At 45.5% G+C, this 24,010-nt stretch overlaps 2 protein-coding genes across 2 annotated transcripts; both read left to right on the forward strand.

Annotated features, from left to right (window-relative positions):
* The first annotated feature begins 342 nt into the window (after nucleotides 1-342).
* On the forward strand, nucleotides 343-12,661 carry umad1 (UBAP1-MVB12-associated (UMA) domain containing 1). The gene is made up of 4 exons (XM_083646557.1): nucleotides 343-475; nucleotides 2,891-2,981; nucleotides 5,459-5,544; nucleotides 8,217-12,661. The coding sequence occupies exons 2-4, from the start codon at nucleotides 2,900-2,902 to the stop codon at nucleotides 8,478-8,480; spliced, it is 432 nt and encodes a 143-aa protein (XP_083502683.1). The 5' UTR covers nucleotides 343-475; nucleotides 2,891-2,899; the 3' UTR covers nucleotides 8,481-12,661.
* A 415-nt stretch (nucleotides 12,662-13,076) lies between these two features.
* Nucleotides 13,077-23,934, forward strand: LOC310785131 (small ribosomal subunit protein mS40-like). Its single transcript, XM_083646119.1, has 7 exons — nucleotides 13,077-13,169; nucleotides 20,187-20,337; nucleotides 20,431-20,528; nucleotides 20,850-20,918; nucleotides 22,195-22,261; nucleotides 22,405-22,464; nucleotides 23,307-23,934. Exons 1-7 carry the CDS (start codon nucleotides 13,089-13,091, stop codon nucleotides 23,501-23,503), a joined length of 723 nt encoding a protein of 240 aa, XP_083502245.1. The 5' UTR covers nucleotides 13,077-13,088; the 3' UTR covers nucleotides 23,504-23,934.
* The last annotated feature ends 76 nt before the right edge of the window (nucleotides 23,935-24,010 follow it).

The raw sequence follows: 24,010 nt of genomic DNA on the forward strand, positions 1-24,010 counted from the left end.
TTCAGATTCGCGTATGGAAAACCAAGTGCTGTCTATGCGGCACATCCAGTGCTGTGAATCGAACACCTCCAACATTGTGTACGACATATCCGGTTGTGCTCCAACAACATCCTGTTCGACGGAAGATAACCGACTATGAATAGTTCCTCGATTTGTTGTTTAAAAACTACTCATACGAAACCAATCCCCCACATTTGATCCCTGAAATGTCACTGATGTCTCCTAATGTTAGTATCGTGTTTAGCCGCTGCTGATCGACGTCGTGAATCACAGCGGAACGGTAGGCGGTGCATTCCGTTTCTACACGGACACACGGGCGGTATGGGACTAGTCACGTGATATATCACAACCATAACAATACGCGGAATTCGCACTATCCAAAAGATTAATTATACCAAATTATGTAATAGCTGCACACTGAACTGAAAGTAAAACTATGAAAGCGTACTGAGCTGCATGACAAGGCATAACGACGGTAAGTCCGTCCGTGTTACTTTACTACGTTAGCTGTAGCTGACGTTACTGTTGGAATGTCTTGGGGTTGGGGTTAGGTAGCTCGACAGCTGCTTGAAGTTGCTTCTGATCCTTTCAAATGACAACTTGTAATGACATGATCTATGGGGAGTTAGGAAGACTCCCACTATGTATTGGCATTTGGTATTAAAAAAATATGATGATGATAATGATGATTGGTTACTGGGGGAGTTTGTTGAAAAGGGAAGGAAACAAGATACATTTGTATATCACCGGAAATGTATGTATCACCATGGATTACATCTGTTCAGCAAATATGAGATGAATGTGGTTTCTTCTATATTTGGTTGGACCCGCAGGTGTGATGGTGGATGAAGAAAAAGATTGTGAATTCATAATTTAAAAAATGTTGGCAGGTGTTATAAATAGCACCTCTAATGTGAATGCAGTGGAAGGGGGAGGGGCTTGTGACATCTAGAATGATATCAATAGCACCTTAAATCTACTGAGCTCTTCTGTCATTGAGAAGTAATTGCATCTGTCACTTTGAGCCTGAAGACTTGGATACTGTGTCTGTCAGCTGACAGTAATTTGCTGTAACGGCTGTCAGTCTAAGGGACCGTTCGTTATTTAGAAAGGGGGTCACTGGAGGAATTTGGTGTGCTCTGAAATAAAAAGCTGTGCCCCTTCCCTGATCAAAATATATTTTTCCTTGACCCTCCCAAAGCGATTTGAAAAATATAATTAACCCTCCCCAAACAATATTGTGGCAAGTTTGCGTGGAAGAATGCAGACTGACACAGATATCTTACTTTTAACCTAACATTTCCAGAAACTCTGGCCAGAGGTGATCAAACACACTAACAGTCTCAGTCGTGGTGGCTACATTGATAGTAAAACTAAACATATCCTGGCCACACAAACATTGCCATAATACCACATAATGCAATCAAAACATATGCACAACATCACTAAACCACGTTTTTAACTGTACAGTAAGAAGCTTCCCACAAGAACATGAACTCCCATAATCCTTTGCGCTTCTTAAGAGCAGAACTGTCACCAATCAGAGCGACCGCCTCCTCTGGTCGCTACATAATGCTATTTTCGCTTGTGAAACAATCTTCAGTCTGTGTATATCAATATTTGTGTTTAAATAGCAGTCAATGACTGATGGAAAAAAGTTAGCCGGTTCTATGTGGCGGACTCTCCACTCTCTGTCCCCCCTCTCTTTCTCTCTCTCACTCCCTCAGCAGACAGGCACAAAGCCACACATGTAAAATCTCCCAGCATCCATTGAGGTACATTTCGATAACAAATAGCATCCAAATTAGCCTAAATAGATAGAAAGGTAGATAGAAATAATGTTAACACAACATGCAATTGTCGAACATTTCAATATTGGACAAAATAAAATCTCGAAATCAAAACACAACCCTATGTGAAACATATATGTCATCCTGGTGGTATAAATATCCCTTGTAGACTTTACGTAATTTAGGAGATGAGTGAGCCGTAACTCGGTTCTACTGTGACTTCCTAGACTTATCTGGCGCAACGATAGAGCCCATATATATTTTGTGATGCCATGTCTGTTTGTTTGCTCGACTTTTCGTGCTGGAAATGTAGCCTACTTCCATATTGTGGCACCTAGAGACCACAGCCACAGGCTCCAACGCCGTTAAGGCACACACACCAAGAAGCAGCTTAATATTAAAATAGGAATCTTTATTATCGACAAAAATATATATATATGTTTTAATTAAAACAGCTCATAGCATCACAGCACAGGTTGGTTGACACTTGTTACATATCACCACGTCATGATAGCACGCAGCAACAATAATTACGTGTAAGGGCTCCCGCAGGATGGTGGTCTTACACTAAGTTATACAATCAAATCAAACTATTAGTATCACAATGAGTCAGCCACTCGCGCTCCCGAAAGAAAGCAGCAACAGCACACCAGCCTGTCGCAGCCTCGCTGATATGAACGTATAGGTTACCCCAGCAGTGCGTACAAGACCCCAGCCCTCCGTCGAGGCAAACAGAGCCCACTGATTGGCCAGATACTGTACACGCCTACTGTCTGGATAGGCCAAGCACAAAGATCGACAGATCAGACCGCCAAAGAGAAACAATGCACCGGGACATACCAAACAGTTTGGACAGGAGGGGTGTAAATGAAGCAACTCAGTAGTTGTTGAAGTCCGAAAAGCAAACATTACACACAAACAAAAAGTTTATATATTTTTATCTAATCAAAATTGTATACCCCTCCCCTGGACTCAAATTAAAGAGAATGTACCCTCCCTCAAACTAAATTCAAAACAAGATTACCCTCCCCTATTTTCCTCCAGTGGCCCCTTCCCTAAATAACGAACGGTCCCTAACATGTACTTTTTTCTGCTTACAGTCCAGAATCATGTTCAGTTTCCTTGGACTCCGTAAAGACTCGAAGAAGTCAACATCCGAGAGGGAAACAGATGGAGGGTTCGTTATCGTTGGTGAGAAACATGATATCATATTAAAAGCAAGTTGTCGCTTTTGGCCTATAGAGAGGCAAAGCGGTACGTCACTTCCTGCTTCAGCACTGTACCAGAGACTTTCAGCCGCCATTTTTTTACTTTCCTATAGACATTTCGTAAAATGTTAATAAAATAGTTGTACTTCGTCACGGTTCAGCTAACGCTATAATCAGGAGAGACCATAGAACATTTCAGTCGGACCAAAAACAACATTGAAAAAATATTTTCTTTAAACCTGCATTTTTTTTTACGTTTTGGTCCCAGTGAAATGTTCTATGGTCTCTCCCGATTAGAGCGTTAGCTGAACCGTTTGCTTTGAACCAGTAAAACTATTTTTATACGCATTTTACGAAATGTGTATGGGAAAATAAATGGCGGATGAAAATCTCTGGTACAGTGCTGAAGCAGGAAGTAGGCGGTCACTTTGCCTCTCTATGGAGTAGAGATCCTGTTCATTGATGTCTTTGGCTGGTAGAGTCATCCCAATCGTTTGACATGACACCTTGTCACCTTGTGACATGTTGTCTTGTTTCTCCTGTAGGAGAGACTCTGGAAGACATGTCTGTAATGTTGTCTTGTTTCTCCTGTAGGAGAGACTCAAGAAGACATGTCTGTAATGTTGTGTTGTTTCTCCTGTAGGAGAGACTCAAGAAGACATGTCTGTAATGTTGTGTTGTTTCTCCTGTAGGAGAGACTCAAGAAGACATGTCTGTAATGTTGTCTTGTTTCTCCTGTAGGAGAGACTCAAGAAGACATGTCTGTAATGTTGTCTTGTTTCTCCTGTAGGAGATACTCTGGTGTCTGTAATGTTGTCTTGTTTCTCCTGTAGGAGAGACTCAAGAAGACATGTCTGTAATGTTGTGTTGTTTCTCCTGTAGGAGAGACTCAAGAAGACATGTCTGTAATGTTGTCTTGTTTCTCCTGTAGGAGAGACTCAAGAAGACATGTCTGTAATGTTGTGTTGTTTCTCCTGTAGGAGAGACTCAAGAAGACATGTCTGTAATGTTGTCTTGTTTCTCCTGTAGGAGAGACTCAAGAAGACATGTCTGTAATGTTGTCTTGTTTCTCCTGTAGGAGAGACTCTGGTGTCTGTAATGTTGTCTTGTTTCTCCTGTAGGAGAGACTCTGGTGTCTGTAATGTTGTCTTGTTTCTCCTGTAGGAGAGACTCTGGTGTCTGTAATGTTGTCTTGTTTCTCCTGTAGGAGAGACTCTGGTGTCTGTAATGTTGTCTTGTTTCTCCTGTAGGAGAGACCCAAGAAGACATGTCTGTAATGTTGTCTTGTTTCTCCTGTAGGAGAGACTCTGGTGTCTGTAATGTTGTGTTGTTTCTCCTGTAGGAGAGACTCTGATGTCTGTAATGTTGTCTTGTTTCTCCTGTAGGAGAGACTCTGGTGTCTGTAATGTTGTGTTGTTTCTCCTGTAGGAGAGACTCTGGTGTCTGTAATGTTGTCTTGTTTCTCCTGTAGGAGAGACTCTGGTGTCTGTAATGTTGTCTTGTTTCTCCTGTAGGAGAGACTCTGGTGTCTGTAATGTTGTCTTGTTTCTCCTGTAGGAGAGACTCTGGTGTCTGTAATGTTGTCTTGTTTCTCCTGTAGGAGAGACTCTGGTGTCTGTAATGTTGTCTTGTTTCTCCTGTAGGAGAGACTCTGGTGTCTGTAATGTTGTCTTGTTTCTCCTGTAGGAGAGACTCTGGTGTCTGTAATGTTGTCTTGTTTCTCCTGTAGGAGAGACTCTGGTGTCTGTAATGTTGTCTTGTTTCTCCTGTAGGAGAGACTCTGGTGTCTGTAATGTTGTCTTGTTTCTCCTGTAGGAGAGACTCTGGTGTCTGTAATGTTGTCTTGTTTCTCCTGTAGGAGAGACTCTGGTGTCTGTAATGTTGTCTTGTTTCTCCTGTAGGAGAGACTCTGGTGTCTGTAATGTTGTGTTGTTTCTCCTGTAGGAGAGACTCTGGTGTCTGTAATGTTGTGTTGTTTCTCCTGTAGGAGAGACTCTGGTGTCTGTAATGTTGTCTTGTTTCTCCTGTAGGAGAGACTCTGGTGTCTGTAATGTTGTCTTGTTTCTCCTGTAGGAGAGACTCTGGTGTCTGTAATGTTGTCTTGTTTCTCCTGTAGGAGAGACTCTGGTGTCTGTAATGTTGTCTTGTTTCTCCTGTAGGAGAGACTCTGGTGTCTGTAATGTTGTCTTGTTTCTCCTGTAGGAGAGACTCTGGTGTCTGTAATGTTGTGTTGTTTCTCCTGTAGGAGAGACTCTGGTGTCTGTAATGTTGTCTTGTTTCTCCTGTAGGAGAGACTCTGGTGTCTGTAATGTTGTCTTGTTTCTCCTGTAGGAGAGACTCTGGTGTCTGTAATGTTGTCTTGTTTCTCCTGTAGGAGAGACTCTGGTGTCTGTAATGTTGTCTTGTTTCTCCTGTAGGAGAGACTCTGGTGTCTGTAATGTTGTCTTGTTTCTCCTGTAGGAGAGACTCCGGAAGAACAGAGGAGGAAGATCCAGGCCATGAACACCATGCAGCCGTCAACCAATGTCATCGTGCAGCCATCAAAGGTGAGTTCCTTGAGGTCCTCAGTTGATTATATAAAGTCTAAAAAGCTCACCAACAGCAGGTAGAAGACGTATGTGTTTGGCTATATAGGTAAGCATGAACAGGCTATGAGAGCTGACTCTATGGTAGGGCTGGGTATTGGCAAGGACCTCACGATACGATACGTATCACGATACATGGGTCGCGATACGATTGTATCACGATACATTGCGATACAATACATATTGCGATATATTGCAATACTCTAGACAATTTACTCAAAATTAAATAATAGAGCTAAAGATACAACACACTGTGTACCACCCAGGTAGTGTAATAATATGTACATCACTTTATACTGATAACTTAGTGGACAGATTTAGTCAAAACTACTGAGTGTTGAGTGTGTTACTGAACACACTGACATAAAAAGTATTCTTATTGTGTCACTGACCACACGGCTGTGCAAAAACATCGATATGGGAAATATCGATACAGTATCGATTAGGGGTGGGAATCACCAGATGCAGATGCCCGGTGGCCTGGCTTGACATGGCCTGCAAAAAAAAAAAAATTAAATTAAATATCGATACAATATCGTCAGGCAAAATATTGCGATATATTGCCATATAGATTTTATTGCACAGCCCTACTCTATGGCTGAAAAGCTGCTGGGTAACGATGTCACGGCCTTCTGGAAGGAGGTAAAGGCTCTGAACAGGGCCGGGGCATTGTTACCCTGAGTCTCTGGTGCTGCTAATATAGCTGAACTGTGGAGGCAACATTACTCTGTTCTCTACAATTGTGTCAATAGTCCTTATAATGTGGGCACCATTGCGAATGGAGATGTAGTATCTGCCTGCGCTAATGTCTTTCAGTGTGTTTTACCATACGCCCGAGCTAACATCTTTCAGTGTGTTTTACCATACGCCCGAGCTAACATCTTTCAGTGTGTTTTACCATACGCCCGAGCTAACATCTTTCAGTGTGTTTTACCATACGCCCGAGCTAACATCTTTCAGTGTGTTTTACCATACGCCCGAGCTAACATCTTTCAGTGTGTTTTACCATACGCCCGAGCTAACGTCTTTCAGTGTGTTTTACCATACGCCCGAGCTAACGTGTTTCAGTGTGTTTTACCATACGCCCGAGCTAACATCTTTCAGTGTGTTTTACCATACGCCCGAGCTAACATCTTTCAGTGTGTTTTACCATACGCCCGAGCTAACATCTTTCAGTGTGTTTTACCATACGCCCGAGCTAACATCTTTCAGTGTGTTTTACAATACGCCCGAGCTAACATCTTTCAGTGTGTTTTACCATACGCCCGAGCTAACGTCTTTCAGTGTGTTTTACCATACGCCCGAGCTAACATCTTTCAGTGTGTTTTACCATACGCCCGAGCTAACATCTTTCAGTGTGTTTTACCATACGCCCGAGCTAACGTGTTTCAGTGTGTTTTACCATACGCCCGAGCTAACATCTTTCAGTGTGTTTTACCATATGGCCGAGCTAACATCTTTCAGTGTGTTTTACCATAAGGTAAAACGGTGCAGCTGTCACATGGTACTGGTGGGGGGACTGCACCCACGGTGCAGCTGTCACATGGTACTGGTGGGGACTGCACCCACGCAACTTCCTTCCTTAGCAGGATGTTAGTGAAGTGCAGGGCAAGTCACTCACTCAAACCTGTTCTCTTCATCGCTGCACACTGACTACGCGTACATGGACTTTTGATCTTATTCTAAATAAGACAATATTTCAATGAAGGTGTTCATAGGGCTCCACAATGATGGTCAAAATGATAATCACGATTATTTTTGATTAATATTGAGATTACTCTTTGACTTTGGGAACATCATCCATTTATTGAACAAAAAACAAACAAACAAACTGTATTTCTTTAGACTGTCCTCTTCTACCAAAGTAGGTTTAAAACTTGAGTCTGTGTCTGGACTTTAGGACTACAACACTGTAATCAATATATGGGAAACCCGAATAGACCTTATTCGCTAACCCTGGACGGCACCATATTGTTGACATACCGTCCTGCGCCCACACAGTGCTGCAGCTGACAACTAGTAACAGCCTTATTGTCGTTTCTGTTCCATTACAAAATAGCGATGCTAATGACACCAATAAAAACCCCACAGTTGTTATTTGTATGCTGCCGACGGCAGCCGTTAATGCCTGTAATAAATAAACAAAAGAACGAGGTGAACAGACTTTGCTGTGAGGAGCTGTCAGAAAGTTTCACCTGTCTCTCCCAACTATCCACACATCTCCTGTGCTGCTGACGTATCCTCAGTCTCGCTCCCTTCACGTCTGTGGACGGTAGAGATAGAAACAAACCACGGGGACTTTATTGCTGTCATTACTACAGCCATGCCTAATGCAGGTCACCATCCGAACACAATTGGAACGATACAGGTAACGCTAACAGCGGCTAGCTTCCTATAAACGCTGCTCCACATAGGCTGTCACTTGAGAGCTGCTGCGTTGTCAACAATATGGCGGTGGTGGGCGTGCCAGTACGTGAGTGACGTCAATCGAATAAGGTCTATAGTCAATCAAACATTAACCATAACTATAAGCATAACCATAACCACTGTGACTAATAACTAAATGTGGGTGTGAATGTCTTATGTGAAAGAGTCCATTTCAGCGCTATATGTTGTCTCCTCCTTTTTCACAGCCATCCTATACGATCCCAGCTCAGCCGTTTGTGGCTCCGCCCCCGGCAGCGCCCCCTGCCTTGGCGCCGGTGGCGGCGGACACCGCCCCCTCCCTCTCTGATCTCCTCGGGGACGTCCCCTTCACCCTGGCACCGCACGTCCTCGCCATGCAGACAGGCTTCTCCCTCATCCCCGACGTGCTGCTGTCCCGGGACATGAACTATAACCTGTCCAGTTTCCACTACGACTTCACCCTGGAGAACTCTGTGCTCTGTGACCTCTGACCTGTAGCAGAGACACACCCCACGCCACGCTCCACCAATACATGTCGTAAGAAATTGTACTCTGCGGCTCTCACAAATGGGCGTGGTTATCAGCTTGTGATTGGCTGTATGTCAACGGTATGAAACTTCATTGGCTGACCAGTCTCCTAAGGGGGCGTGGCAGTGGAGAAACAGATACAGGAAGTGACTGGAAGTCGAGGTGTCTCTATATTCAGGGATGCAAACTAGTCACCTTTAGGTGTCACAGTCACCTTTTTGATCCTAAAATAGAACACTTCATTGAATGATTTGGAGTGGTTTTGTGTCTGCCTTGGTATCTGTCACCTTTTTCACTCTGGTGAGTTTGCATCCCTGTATATTTCAAAGTCTCTGCCTGTCGTCTCCCCAGGTTCAGCATCAGGACGCTCTGTCACCGCAATCTGCTTAACGGGCCACTCTTCTCTGACTGATTGTGGGCGGGGCCAGAGGCTCGGATTGAACCTATGATGATCTGTAGCTACGTTTTGAACAGGCTTTGTCGTTTTTTGCTGCTTTGGTATTGCCTTTCATAACATGACATCGTTTTGATGAGCTAACATAGTTAGCAAGCAGTAATTAGGTAGTGCTAATTTGAAATAAACAAAAACGTTTCAGAAAAAAAGTTTTTCAGATGCTTATATGCCTGTAGTCTTTCAAGTAAAAGTTGGGACGCTTTGAATGGCTGGAATCAACTCCTCGTCTATTTTGCGCTTCCAAAACTTTGCGAAATGAAATCACATCGGTCGGGAAACAAGGCAGCGTGGATGAGGAGAAATCCGTTGACAGCGAATGGAACGTTGCTCAGCTCTAAAGGAGATGGATGCACTTCACTGGCTGCTTGCTCATGTTGCTCACAGTGTGACTGTGCACTTTGCTGTTATTCTCCTTCATCGTAGACTGTAGCTAAACATGCGCCTGGTTATCAGGGAAGCACCGATATGAACATTTTGGCCGATACCGATAACCGATATTGACTTTGCTGTTATGGCCGTTAATCGATATTTACCGATGTCGATATGATCTGTATAAAAACACATTTCTATGATAATCAAATTTTGTACATACTGAAAAACACATGTAAACACTGTGGATTTGGAAAAGTTATACATTTCTTTATTTCCAAAACATTTGGAAAAGCCCATAAATCATAGATTTACCGCATTGTTTTCTCTCAAGGCCTAAAAAAAATATATGTTTGGTTCCTGTTGGTTGTCAGTTGAGGTGAGGGTCGGTAGGGAATTTATTTTATTTTATTTTTTTATTTTATTTTCAGTGGCAGCAAGGGATAGATAGGAAATATATAGATATATTTTTTTTCCTTAAAATTACAGCAGCGATGGATACTTTTTTCATAACATAGCCTACATGTACTGTACCACTGTGCTCTACACACGTTTTTATATGAACAAAATATTTAAGTCAATATGAATGCTTCAATGTTATTAAAACGTGCTGATTTTAAATGTTCTTTTTTCTACTCCTAAAAACCAGTTCTGGACCATTGGCATTGAAGACATCTCAAACAATATTTCATCTCATACCTTTAATGGCATTATTAGACTGCAAAAACCAGACATACACACTTCTATCCCCCCCCCCCCCCCCCCCCTCCCTCCCTGCCTCTTCCAACTCACGGCTTCCTCATAGCTACACACACACGCACACAAACACACACGTCACACACACACACACACACGCACGCACATGCACGCATACGCACAGATGCACGCACACGCGCACACACACACTCTGGTTTGTGCTCTCTGGAAGAGAAAAGCCCACTCCCCGGGTCCGCCGGCTCTCCAGAATGTCATTTTTTAGCTCCTCTTTTTTCGTCTGTGCAACCTTCGGCGGGGGCAAATGAGTACGTTGCTGTGCACGAAACAGTATCTCGAAGGCGGACGGAGCGGTACTTTGAGCTGTCGAGGGCTGAGGTTCTGCCGTGCACTTCAGTGCTAAATACCTGAATTGAAACGTAGCCATGAAGCCACTGACGAGCGAACCAAGCTGCTGAGTGGGGGTCGACACCACATCGCTGGAGATATCCGTCCATTTGTCAGCTCTGTCCACTTTGCCGGCTGCTGATACGAATATACAAGCGCACTGTTTAACTTCCTGAAGCACGTTTTCAAACGATTTTAACCCCAATCTCACAATTCTGGTTGGCACGCTGCTGCATGGGCAGAGAAGCGACACAAAGCACATGTCCGTCATGCTCCCTCCATGCCATTTTCGTTTTAAAGTATCCGTAGCGAAAAGCACCTTCGCGCAGTGGCAAACCCCGCCCCTTAGCGCCACCGTCAAATCAACAAGCTCGTAAAATAAATTGGGTCGCACGTAAATTGACAGGGTCGGTCGGCAACCGGAACCAAACTTAATTTTTTTTTAGGCCCAATGGGAACATTTTGGCTGATACCGATAACCGATGTTAACATTGCAACATCGGACCGATGCTGATATGTTAAAAAATGACTAACGCGATATATCGTGCATCCCTACTGGTTATGATCAGCTAGGACAACATGGCTGCCAGGTGTTTATGGCACACTGTACAGCATGCCATAACATTAGGATGGCTAAATATGAAAGGACTCATTTAGTCTTAGACTCAAGTAGGAACTGTAACACATGAAGATTTTGTATGACTATTTTTACAATTGGCAGGTCTTTGATTTGATACAATGATACATTTCTAACATCATTACATGTAGCAGAAGCACCTCTTAGAACAAAGCATTTTGAAACATAGTACTGTATATTTCCCTATATGTCACGTTTGAATTTGACCCCCTGACTGTGGCCTTACTTTTTGATGCAGCATTACCAGTTTTCTATCAGCATCAGTTGACTTTATTTATTCTGCATTCACAGTCATGGATTGCCTCAGTATATATTTTGTTAGCGATACGTAGGGACGATACGTAGGGACGCGCTGGAGTGACTTCCGCTGTTTTTACTGAGGGGTCGGGGATCGCTCTCTTATGGGTTATGTCCACTGACACCAAACTCAATCCAAAAACCTGTCTGTTTTACTGTTGTCCTGCTTGTCACTAAGTGTGCCCGACTGCTATAACATGACTTTAGACCTGTTATGAATCAGTGGGGTCTTTTCTAATATTCGGGCTAAAAACCGAAGCTCAGACCACGTACGTGTCTTGTTTATTTACAAAATTCACTTCTGCGCTTATTGTTTTGAATGGCGAGTTAGCCCCCAGTTCCGGCCGGGTCACGTGCTGCCCCCCCTTGCTCCCGTGACGCGCGAGTGTCCCTACGTATGGGATGATATGCTTATAATACAATACAATGTGATGCGCGATATGGGATTCATTATACAATGTAATAATAATAAAAGTTCAATGACAACAAAGTCTGACTGTCTATATATATCTGACATATTGATTTCTGAGCAAAGTGACAATAATATAATTTGGCTGCAGAGCTTGTGAAATTGTTCTCTCATTTGTGATTAGAGCTAATCTCACGATTAATTTTTCTGCCACACAATATCTATCGTTGCATTTTTGTATCTCAATATGTCCCGTCCCTGTATATACATCCGTGGTATTTTATAGCACATCATATCTGTCTCTCTTCTAACTGTCACATGATTTAACATAGATGTTGCAGAGTGAAGTGGTATTCCACTGAATGTGAAGTCATTTTCCTCATGGGGGGGGGGGGGGGGGGGGGGGTTCTACTGTATGAAGCAATACCAATCTCATAAACAATACTGGGGATTTCACCACACCGTTGAATGAACTTCATTCATCTATAGTTCTTATTTTTGAGTGGTTTTTCTGTGCATGCTCATTTGAATGATGTTTTCCAGATGTCTGTAAGGTTTGCTGGATTATTGAATGTCCTTTTGTTGTTTGGGCGTGGGTGATGTCTAATTTCTGTTTTGTAATGGTTATCTTTTCAATAATTGGTGCACATAGGACATAGTTTTTGTTATTTTTAAGAGGAAATATGTTTGCTTAGAGTTATGAATTTACCCAGGAGTGTACCTAGCCTAGTAGTATTTGTACTTTTCTTTTGTCCATTATGAAAGTACGGCTTCTCTGAACATGCTGTGCCTTTTAATATACAGTAATACTGTACCTATTCACATGGAAAATAAGTTTATCCCCCGTCTTTCTGTCTTGTGACAAATTGGTTGTAACTGTGGACAACAATAAATTTAAAGATTATTTGATTTGTGACTGTCTCTATGTAGGTTGTGTGCAAAGCGCTTTGTGAGAATATGTAAAACATGATTTTTTTTATGTAACATTTTCTTGTTTGGGAAGGAGCACTTTGGACTGTTTGTTTGAGGTGCTCTTAGAGGGATTCACCTATGGGCGTGGTCTGTACTTAGGGGGCGTGCTCTGTACTGGCCCCGGCTGGAGCTGGATTTGCTAGTGGGCGCCCTAGGAACTACATAAGAAACATTTAAAAAAAAATAAACTACATCCAAAATATGAACATGGAAACGCAAAATATGTTCTTCCGTTGATCATCAAACATGTTTCTATTGGTAAATGTTAATTAGAAATTGTACACATAATATAGTATTTACATTTAACCTTTCAACTTCAACCCCCATAGCAAATGGCGACATCCATGCAAGGCATCGGGAAGGTTTTGTGTCGCCTATCGCCTTCACTTTTACAGTCACCTTGGCATTATAAGGTATTGTAATTCAGCTATATACGCAGTTACGTGCATAAGTCTCTGCTTACCTGTGTGCATTTTGTATGTACGTTATGTGTTGAAACTACGCTAGAAGAAGTGTAGCCAAGACGCTAAGCTTGACCATACATGACAGTGGTGACGTTAGCAGCCCAAACTCCATTCAAAAGTCTGAGTGTTCGATGTTTTCTTTGCTGTCGTCAATCGGAAACACCTGGTAGAACGAGAGTTAAAGATCATATATGTATGGATTAGTAGGGTGTGTCAGTGAATTCGGTAGGCTATAGACAGTTTTAACTTGACAACAATAACAACCGTCACAACACACCTGAATATGCGGTTTACTTCCTGTATACATAGCTGAGCGCAGGCTGATATTCGGCTCATATTAAATGTTATAACGTTAGGCCGTGTCTCCGACAGACACATTAAAACAAGGTAGCCTATTTCGGTCTTTATGTCGTGTAGTAGTTAGTAGTAGTTGTTGTTGTTGTTGTTGTTGATAGTTGCCAAAACAACCACCCCTGTCGGAAAGACGTGCACACGCTGGGTAGGTAGGAAGACTCAGGTAGGAGCCGGCTTTTAGACCTAGACGTGAAAATGGCACAGTGTAAAATGGGAAATGCGTGACGTTCACCGGGCGCTAATGTGCTCAGTATGAGCGAGAAGCGCCCAGCTAGCGGGGTAAGGTCAGACAGACATACAGCAGTTACGCTTGCTAGCCTGCATGAAAGACGCCAGTGTGTTTGTTTTTAATATAGTCATATCTATGGTTTATAACGCTGCCACTAATCAGAGGCAGAGAGGGCCAGGGGTGGGTTATGCCTTCGCCATCATCCGAAAAAAATATCGCTTCCGGTAAGCTAGCTAGCTAGCTAATGTTAGCTGCTGGTTGGTTGGCTAACTAGCGAATGTTAGCCGTTAGCTAACATTAACGCATTAACTAGACAAACACAGACATGCAGAGCTCCAAAAACAGAGCAATTTGTGATTTTGTTACTGTAGTTTCTGCAGAGTAACGTCCATGTACCTTTATGGATTGCACAGGGTTGGTATTGCAAAGGGATCTGACGGATAGTGCAGTAACAGTCAGCAGCTATGATAGCAGAGCCACTGGGGGGAGGAAGTCCATATATGGTCCATCCGGTCATGGGGCACAGCGATTGGCTGGCTCAGATTCAAATCTGAGTCAGCCAATCGCGTTGTCCGGCGCTGTTTGGGACCGTGTATAAAAGGCCACCGCTGACTGGGGTGGGTGGGGGGAACCGGAGAGGAGAGGGGGAGAGGGGAGAGGAGGGCAGAACCAGAGGAGAGGAGGAGAGGAGAGGGGGGGGGAAGAGGAGAGGAGAGGAGAGGGGAGGAGGGGAGAACCAGAGGAGAGGGGGAGAGGAGAGGAGAGGAGAACCAGAGGAGAGGGGGGGAGAGGCCAGAGGAGAGGGGGAGAGAAGGGGAGAGGGGGGAGAAGAGGAGGGGAGAGGGGGAGAAGAGGAGGGGAGAGAGGGAGAGGAGAGGAGGGGAGAAGAGGAGAGAGGGGGAGAGAGGCCAGCAGCATTGCAAAGGGATCTGACGGATAGTGCAGTAACAGTCAGCAGCTATGATAGCAGAGCCACTGGGGGGAGGAAGTCCATATATGGTCCATCCGGTCATGGGGCACAGCGATTGGTTGGCTCAGATTCAAATCTGAGTCAGCCAATCGCATTGTCCGGCGCTGTTTGGGACAGTGTATAAAAGGCCACCGCTGACCGGGGTGGGTGGGGGGAACCAGAGGAGAGGGGGAGAGGGGAGGGGGGGGAGAGGAGAAGAGGGGGGGGGAGAAGGGGAGAAGAGGAGGGGAGAGGAGAGGAGGAGAGGACAGGAGGGGAGAGGACAGGAGGGGAGAGGGAGAGGAGGGGAGAAGAGGAGAGGAGAGGGGGGAGAAGAGGAGGAGAGAGGGGAGAGGAGAGGAGAAGAGGAGAGGAGAGGGGGGAGAAGAGGAGGAGAGAGGGGAGAGGAGAGGAGAGAGGGGAGAGGGGGAGAAGAGGAGGGGAGGAGAGGGGGAGAGGGGGGAGAAGAGGAGGGGAGAGGGGGAGAGGAGAGGAGAGAGGGGAGAGGAGAGGAGAGAGAGGGGGAGAGGGGGGAGAAGAGGAGGGGAGAGGGGGAGAGGAGAGGAGAGAGGGGGAGAAGAGGAGGGGAGAACCAGAGGAGAGGGGGAGAAGAGGAGGGGAGAGGGGGAGAAGAGGAGGGGAGAGGGGGAGAGGAGAGGAGAGGGGGAGAAGAGGAGGGGAGAGGGGGAGAGGAGATGAGAGAGGGGAGAGGGGGAGAAGAGGGGGGGAGAGAGGAGAGAGGGGGAGAAGAGGAGAGGGGGAGAGGAGAGGAGAGAGGAGGGGGAGAAGAGGAGAGGGAGAGGAGAGGAGAGGAGGAGAGGGGGAGAGGAGAGGAGGGAGAGGGGGAGAAGAGGAGAGGGAGAGGAGAGGAGAGGAGAGGGGGGAGAAGAGGAGGGGAGAGGGGGAGAGGAGAGAGGGGGAGAGGAGAGGAGAGAGGAGGGGAGAAGAGGAGAGGAGAGGAGGAGTGGAGAGGAGAGGAGGAGGATGGGAGAGGAGAGGGGGAGAAGAGGATAGGAGGATGGGAGAGGAGAGGGGGAGAAGAGGAGGGGAGAGAGGGAGAGGAGAGGGGGAGAAGAGGAGAGGGGGAGAGGAGAGGAGAGAGGAGGGGAGAAGAGGAGAGAGGGGGAGAGGCCAGCAGTATTGCAAAGGGATCTGACGGATAGTGCAGTAACAGTCAGCAGCTATGATAGCAGAGGCACTGGGGGGAGGAAGTCCATATATGGTCCATCCGGTCATGGGGCACAGCGATTGGTTGGCTCAGATTCAAATCTGAGTCAGCCAATCGCGTTGTCCGGCGCTGTTGGGACCGTGTATAAAAGGCCACCGCTGACCGGGGTGGGTGGGGGGAACCAGAGGGGAGAGGAGGAGAGGACAGGAGGGGAGAGGGAGAGGGGGAGAGGGGGGAGAAGAGGAGGAGAGAGGGGAGAGGAGAGGAGAGAGGGGGAGAAGAGGAGGGGAGAGGGGGAGAAGGAGAGAGGAGAGGGGGGAGGAGAGGAGAGAGGGGGAGAAGAGGAGGGGAGAGGAGGATGGGAGAGGAGAGGGGGAGAGGAGAGGAGAGGGGGAGAAGAGGAGGGGAGAGGAGGAGAGGAGGGGAGAAGAGGAGGGGAGAAGAGGAGAGAGGGGGAGAGGCCAGCAGCATTGCAAAGGGATCTGACGGATAGTGCAGTAACAGTCAGCAGCTATGATAGCAGAGCCACTGGGGGGAGGAAGTTGGGGGGAGGAAGTCCATATATGGTCCATCCGGTCATGGGGCACAGCGATTGGTTGGCTCAGATTCAAATCTGAGTCAGCCAATCGCGTTGTCCGCCGCTGTTTGGGACCGTGTATAAAAGGCCACCGCTGACCGGGGTGGGTGGGGGGAACCAGAGGAGAGGGGGGGAGAAGAGGAGGGGAGAGGAGGAGAGGACAGGAGGGGAGAGGGAGAGGAGGGGAGAAGAGGAGAGGAGAGGAGAGGAGGGGAGAGAGGGAGATGAGAGGAGGAGAGGGGGAGAGGAGAGGAGAGAGGGGGAGATAAGAAGAGGAGATGGGAGGAGAGGAGGAGAGAGGAGAAGAGGAGAGAGGGGAGAAGAGGAGAGGGGGAGAGTTGAGGAGGGGAGAGGAGAGGAGGAGAGCGCGGCCAGCAGCACCACCCCGCTGGTTGGATGAGAGAAGGGGATAACCAGAGGAGAGGGGGAGAGGGGGGGGAGAGGAGAGGAGAAGAGGGGAGAGGAGAGGAGAGGAGAGAGGGGGGGGAGAGGAGAGGAGGAGAGGACAGGAGGGGAGAGGGAGAGGAGGGGAGGAGAGGAGAGGAGAGGGGGAGAAGAGGAGGGGAGAGAGGGAGAGGAGAAGAGGAGAGGGGAGAGGGGGAGAGGAGAGGGGGAGAGGAGAAGAGGAGAGGGGAGGAGAGGAGGAGAGAGGGGGAGAGGAGAGGAGAGGAGGAGAGAAGGGGAGAGAAGAGGAGGGGAGAGGGGGAGAGGAGAGGAGAGGAGGAGAGCACGGCCAGCGGCACCACCCCGCTGGGCACAGTCACCCAGGCTAAGTGCCCCTCTGCTGGGCAGACACCCAGGGCAGCCACTCCCACCACTAGGCTGCCACCACCCGCCCTGCCCCTCACCCTGCCCGGGTCCCACACCCCCGCCCGAGACCCCCCTCCAGAACCCCGCGCACCAGGCGGACCCGGTGCATGGTGCGACGCAGTAAACAAACTCATGTTTCCCTCGTCACCAGTCATGCTGGACATCAGTACAAGTGTGAGATCCCTCTCATTCCCACAAATATGTAACGTAGCCTACGTAAATACAGTGTTGTGTAGTGGACAGGTCCGCCCATAAGGGGGGGTAAAGGGGTAAGCTTCGAGGGGCGTCGCCACTAGGGGGGGCGCTGGAGCCAGGCAATTTTTTATTTATTTTTTTAACACTAAAATATATCTCCCATCCTGAAAATGCGGCAACTAAATTATTTTTTTGCAAGGAGTCGAACAAATACACAAAACACAGCAGCAGGAACAAGGCATGCTTGGGCAGGAGTGCTCCTGTGGAAAATAGTGCCATTCTGATGTCATCCCCCATCCGACCAGTGCAGTGAGAGGCAGCAATGTGCCGCAAGGCATCTAGTCTGCCGGAAAGCCAAAAGAAGAAGAAGAACAAGGCAGGCTTGGGGCAGACCATTTTGCTTGGGGCAGCAGCGCAGGCACCATTTATGGTGTAACACACAACACAGACAGGTGATAGCAAACAAAACAAGACCGGTGATGGCAAAATGCCAGGAGCAAAACAAAAGTCAGGATGCCAAAATCACAAGGCATAAAAAAAGCGTGAGCAGGCAAAGGCTTTAGACCCAAATAATAATCTGTTGACAAACTTTTTTCAGCCAGCTCTGAAAGCTGCAGCGTTGATATGAGTAAAGCGCGTGCGGGGGGGGGGCAGTTGCGCCGGAACGAGTTTGCAATAAGGGGGACACAATTTTTTTTTTTTTTTTTTTTTTTTCAATTTTTTTTTTTTTTCTCTCTTTCGTTGTATCGGCGCCCGTGAGGGCGCCGACGAAAAATTGACGTTTCTATGGACGTTTGGATGATTTTTAGCCATATTTAGATGAATATTATTATACTGTAGTGATGTAATTATTCAGTAATTTTCCTTTTCTCACTCACTTGGTGACCTGCTCTCCCTTTAGGTCATTTCATAATTACACTACAACAGACAGCAACACAGGCAGAAACACTGAACTTATTATTATTATTATTATTATCACTTCGAAACACAGTGCAAAACTTGTCATCTCAACACAAAAATAAAATAACAATAACCGTATACGATTATAGCAGCAGCCAATGACAGTGAGTGCAGTACAGAGTCCAGGTCTGTCTGTCTCTCAGGTGTAATAATCCCACAATGATCACGGCTTTAACAAGTGTCACAGGCTGTGTAAACAGTGTAAAGTGGGCTCTCTGTAACTTGATCCCTGGGTCTGTCTGTCTCAGGTGTAATAATCCCACAATGATCACGGCTTTAACAAGCATCACAGGCTGTGTAAACAGTGTAAAGTGGGCTCTAAGCGTCAGGGGCAGTTGGCCCCTCAGATTAAAAAAAAATATATATATATTTTTTTTTAGGGGGACCAAATTTTAAGGGGGACAAAATGTCCCCATGTCCCCCTTGTTCCGGCGCCAGTGGGGGGCATAGTGGCTGGACCCTTCCAGGGGCACTGCCATCTCTCTGGGCGGCCCTGGTAGTGGAAGCGATCATCTTGCTCTATAATGACCAGAATGGGTGTTGTTCAAACTGAACATTTATTTCTTCAACATGCTGCAGCAGAAAGGGAGATAAACAGCCGACACTATGTTCGTAGTTAAGCTATGAAGTAGCCTACTTCCCCCCGCAGCATCGTGACATTGAATGAAAGTATAGGCTATAATGGCTCGTTTGAGATTACTTCTGGCTCGCCTGGGAAGCAGGCGAGAGCAGCCGAGTGCAGTCAGCCAATTAGAGGCAGAGAGGGGCGGGTCATGCCTTCGCCTAGCCTTCACCATCATGGGAAAAAAAAGATTGCGTCCCGGAGCTAGCCTGAGAGGCTAATAAAAGCTACATGTTACAGAGTAAGCTGACTATCAGTACGTTATTGCACGCATAGGCCTATCTTTACATTTAAACGTTTACATAGCAAAAATAGAAATAGAAGTAGGCTATGTCAGTGTTTTCCCCTGAATAGCTCAGAAAGTGGACACTGTCAATAGTTAGCACTGTGAAGCTGATACAATTCAGGTGGCGGTAATGCAACATTTAAGGATGCCAACCGCCATAAAACACAGAAGAAGAAGCTGAGAAAAAGGAAGTGCTGTGGGGTTGCAGCTGGTGAAAACCGTCTATAGGTTCAGCATAACAAACATCACATAATGTTCACACAAGCTTGCTTCTAATCCAAGAACATTTATTGCTCTAAAATACAACAGTAGCGAAATGTGAACCAAATCTAAAATGTATTTCACTTGAAAAATTGAAATAATGTGCTACTTGGTGAATTAGCAATATGCCGCATTTACCTGAATACCATATAACTTTCGTAAAAATACATACAAGTAAGTTATGATCATCCACCAGGTATTTACTGTTGCAAGGCATCTTTAAACTGCCATATTTTGAATGGAGTTCGGCCTAAGGATTTGTTCTTGTTAAAACCAACCATAATCTTCCTCTGATTGGCTTACCTTGATATCTCACCCTAACCATAACCAACCATCACTCCCCATGCCTAAACCCAAACCAATTATAGGCAGAGTAGGACGGGTCTTAACAAGAAAAGCAGTGGGTTCCATAATAAGCGTCAGGGGTATGTGGAGTGATAACATTACATTAGCTAATGCTTTATTTACACCCTATTGACAAGAGTAATTCAAGGCATGAATGGTTGGTTCGTTGCTATATTAACGTAACGATGATCGTTCCACCTGTATTGTCAGTCATGTCTACAGAAACTCCCTGTGAGAGTAAGCCTGGTTCAGTCTGCCCGTGTGCTGCCAAGTCCCTCCTTCTGCACAGCAGCATCACTTGAGGATGGGGAGGCTACTGCCCGCTACAAAGACAGACCCTGGGATTACTTGGAGAGTGAAGGTAGGTAGGCACAAGAAGAATCAGATTCATAGGTTTTAGTTGGATGTTTTACCTCAATGGCTTTTCAACCCCTCTCTCTCTCTCTCTCCACAGAGTACATTGAGCGCTATGGAACCGATGCCGTGTGGACAGGTTACAGGAGGAACCACAAAGGAGGCATACCCCCACAGAAGACACGCAGGACTTGCATTGTAAGACATCTATGGTTGATTCATCCTAAACATGCATCCATGCATACTTAGCCTACACATGTCCTCTAAACTCAACCCAACACTGTGACTCTGATGCATACTTAGCCTACACATGTCCTCTAAACTCAACCCAACACTGTGACTCTGATGCATACTTAGCCTACACATGTCCTCTAAACTCAACCCAACACTGTGACTCTGATGCATACTTAGCCTACACATGTCCTCTAAACTCAACCCAACACTGTGACTCTGATGCATACTTAGCCTACACATGTCCTCTAAACTCAACCCAACACTGTGACTCTGTTGTTATTATAGAGAGGAGACAAGATGTGTGGAAACCCTTGTCCGATCTGTCGGGATCCAAATGTCATCATCCATTATCAGGTCAGTTACCATCATCACTTCCACCCTAGACTCAGCTCTCAGTCTTAATCCGTTTCACTACTGTAAGACTGAGAATATTACTATTTCAATCTTTTCATAACGTTAGGTGGTGCTGTTGGAAGCCTTGCATCGGAGAACCAATCATGAGAGTTGTGGGTGGGCCTGCTTTCTGGGAGCAGTGATGCTCATGCAGAACCGGTGCTGTCGCGTTTGCGGAGAAACATATTACCGTAAATTCCGGACTATAAGGCGCACCGGTGTATAAGCCGCACCTTCAAAGTTGACTATTTTTTTCTTATATAAGCCGCACCGGACTATAAGCCGCGGGTGTTTTAATGTTTTTTTTTTTTTTTTTTTTTTTTTTGTGTTTTAATGTTTAATTACCATATGTAATGCTCCCATTTATTAACATTTCAACAAAACAACATAACACAACACCACCTGTGTTGTTATTTACAGTGCACACAGTGTCATACAGTGTCATACAGTGTCATACAGTGTGGTGAAAAGAGGGCAAGAGAGGAAATTAAAACAGAAGTGGATTTATAGTTAGAAAGAGTGCTAAAAAAGAGAGATTTTTTTTTTTTTTTTTTTTTTTTTGGAAAAAATCCATAGATAAGCCGCACCGTTATATAAGCCGCAGGGGCCAAAAAAGGCCAAAAAATGGGAAAAAAGGTGCGGCTTATAGTCCGGAATTTACGGTAATCACTTAGAAACAAATATAACCTGTTAATAGGACGTGTTTCATCCGGCCCCGGCGGTTAGAGGTCTTTCCCCCCAGCGATAAGCCCGACTCCCGAGGCTAACGTTACAGAGCCTGCTGATGACTTCACAGTGGCAAGCGGACCACTTCCGGGTAGGAAAAATGATTGTAAAATAAACAACAGGTATAAACTCTCTTTGCAGCACATCAGTGTCTTGCTCTATATTGGAACTATGAAACATTGCATTGCCGCTACCAAATAACATTCTAATAATAAATGTAGGCGTGTCTGCTGCCGGCCGTTCTCGCCGGGCTCTGAACCAGATTTGGAACAGTAAATTCCCAGACGTTTGGTGGTTAGGTGGCGCTGTTGGCGCCGCTCACCAAACGTCTGGAAACCGAGACTACTTTCACCCTTACACTTAACCACCACCCTTAGTGTTACTGAATGGTTGGGTTGGGTATAGTTAGTATATTATATATGGTACAGTGGTTTTCAATCATTTGCCATCAGTTTAATACATCATGGTCATATTGACAGGACTCTAAACTTTAATCTTAATTCTCTTGCAGAATGTGAAATTGTTGCAGCAGTTCATAAATCCCTACACTGGGACTGTGTATGATCCCACACGAACAGGTAAGCCACCATTGCTATACATATTGATGACCAGACAGCTGTTGTATCACTCTTCACTATACATAGAGCGCTGTGGAGGTGGATGCAGAAGCAGTTATTTACCAGGCAACACGTTTCCTGATAGTCGTGCCGTTTCTCTTCAGGTGTGTGTATGAAACAGCAGAAGCAGCTCAATGCAGCCATCGACACAGCGCAAGACCATGGTATGTTCCATAAAACATCATTATAAACACACACAGTCGTACACTGCATGTGTATAGGTAGAGTGCAGAGTATAGTCTGTTTTCTTTTGGCCCCCTCCTAAAAAGAAGTCAAATGTCGCCGGCATAAAGAGAAATGAAACGGTCAGTATTATGTGATGTAATAACGGACGTATGAGGAGATTTGACAGATAGTCTGGGCCAGAGGTTCCAGAGAAAGAGCGAATAACAATGGAGAAAGGACACAGCCCTGTCTGAAGGACCTGGAGATTGGAAATTGGGTGGAGCATAATATGTTAGCAGTCATCACCATTGCAGTGGGAGAAGAGTATAGAGTTTGTATCATAGTAATGAACTGGTCTCCAAACTCCATGTGTCACAGCACCGACCATAGATAGTGCCACTCCAAGCGGTCAAATGCCTTCTCGGCATCCAAGGAAAGTACGGCACATGTTGGGCTTTTGGAAGAAGAATTGATTCTATGTAAGAGTCTACTGTATTGTCCGATGATAAGCAGGATTTTATGAAAGCAGTTTGGTCTGGGTGTATGAGTTTGGTCATGAGGGGCTCCAGTCTAAGGGCCAGGGCCCAGTTGCACAAAGCACCTTAGGTTAAGATTTCCCTTAGGGTCAGAGTTAAGGTGTCCATAAAATAGAATCGGCTGCACAAAACACCCTTAAATCTTCTCCATAAGGTTAAACATTTTAAGGAAAACATAAGCACGAGATTTGTGCAACCGGCCCCAGCACTTTAGCGAACATTGTTTTGTCTGACACTATAATGGATGGTTGGATGGATTCAGTATACCCCCCCCAAATACCCAAAACGTTGTTCTTCATTTTCAGGCTTGCTACCCTTCCAGATTCCCCATGTGGAATTCTCAGGGGAAGACTACTCCAATTCCCATGATGCAGTGGGGTCCACCCCGTCAGTCTCGTTCCTGACCTCCGGTGACCCCTGGTATAAGTGGTACGGCCACATCACACCCGATGAGAAAGAAGTGGCCAAAGTGAAGAAGACGTACAAGGCTTATCTGAAATAGAAGCTAAGCAGGAAGTATACACATCTCTTCAGTTCACCATGCTGTGATGTCAGTAATAAAATATTCTATAATCACCAGTTCAGTTTAATTTGCTATCAATTTTAAGGCTGCAACTAACGATTATTTATCAATTGTCGATTATTTTCTATAATTGGTTAGTCGTTTAGTCTATAAAATGTCAGTATGTGTGTATATATATATATATACATATATTTGTAATTACCGGTAGTCTAGTGTAGGCTACATGTATTAAAGTTGGGTTTATTTCACGTAAAAACATTGAGATTCCAGGGATCCTTCCAAGTGCCCCCAGCAGGGGGTACACGTACCCCAGGTTGAGAATGACTGGTCTACATGATTAAGATTATAAAAAATAGTTGGCCATTAATGGACTAATTGTTGCAGCTCTAATACATGTACATTGCACCATGTGAATTTCCAAATGTTTTTGTATACTGGAGATATGAGTTATACATTTTGAAATGATGCAGCAGCAAAATAAATCAC

This window comes from Poromitra crassiceps, assembly GCF_964638095.1.
Source record: "Poromitra crassiceps genome assembly, chromosome: 11".
In the NCBI taxonomy this organism is placed as follows: domain Eukaryota; kingdom Metazoa; phylum Chordata; class Actinopteri; order Beryciformes; family Melamphaidae; genus Poromitra; species Poromitra crassiceps.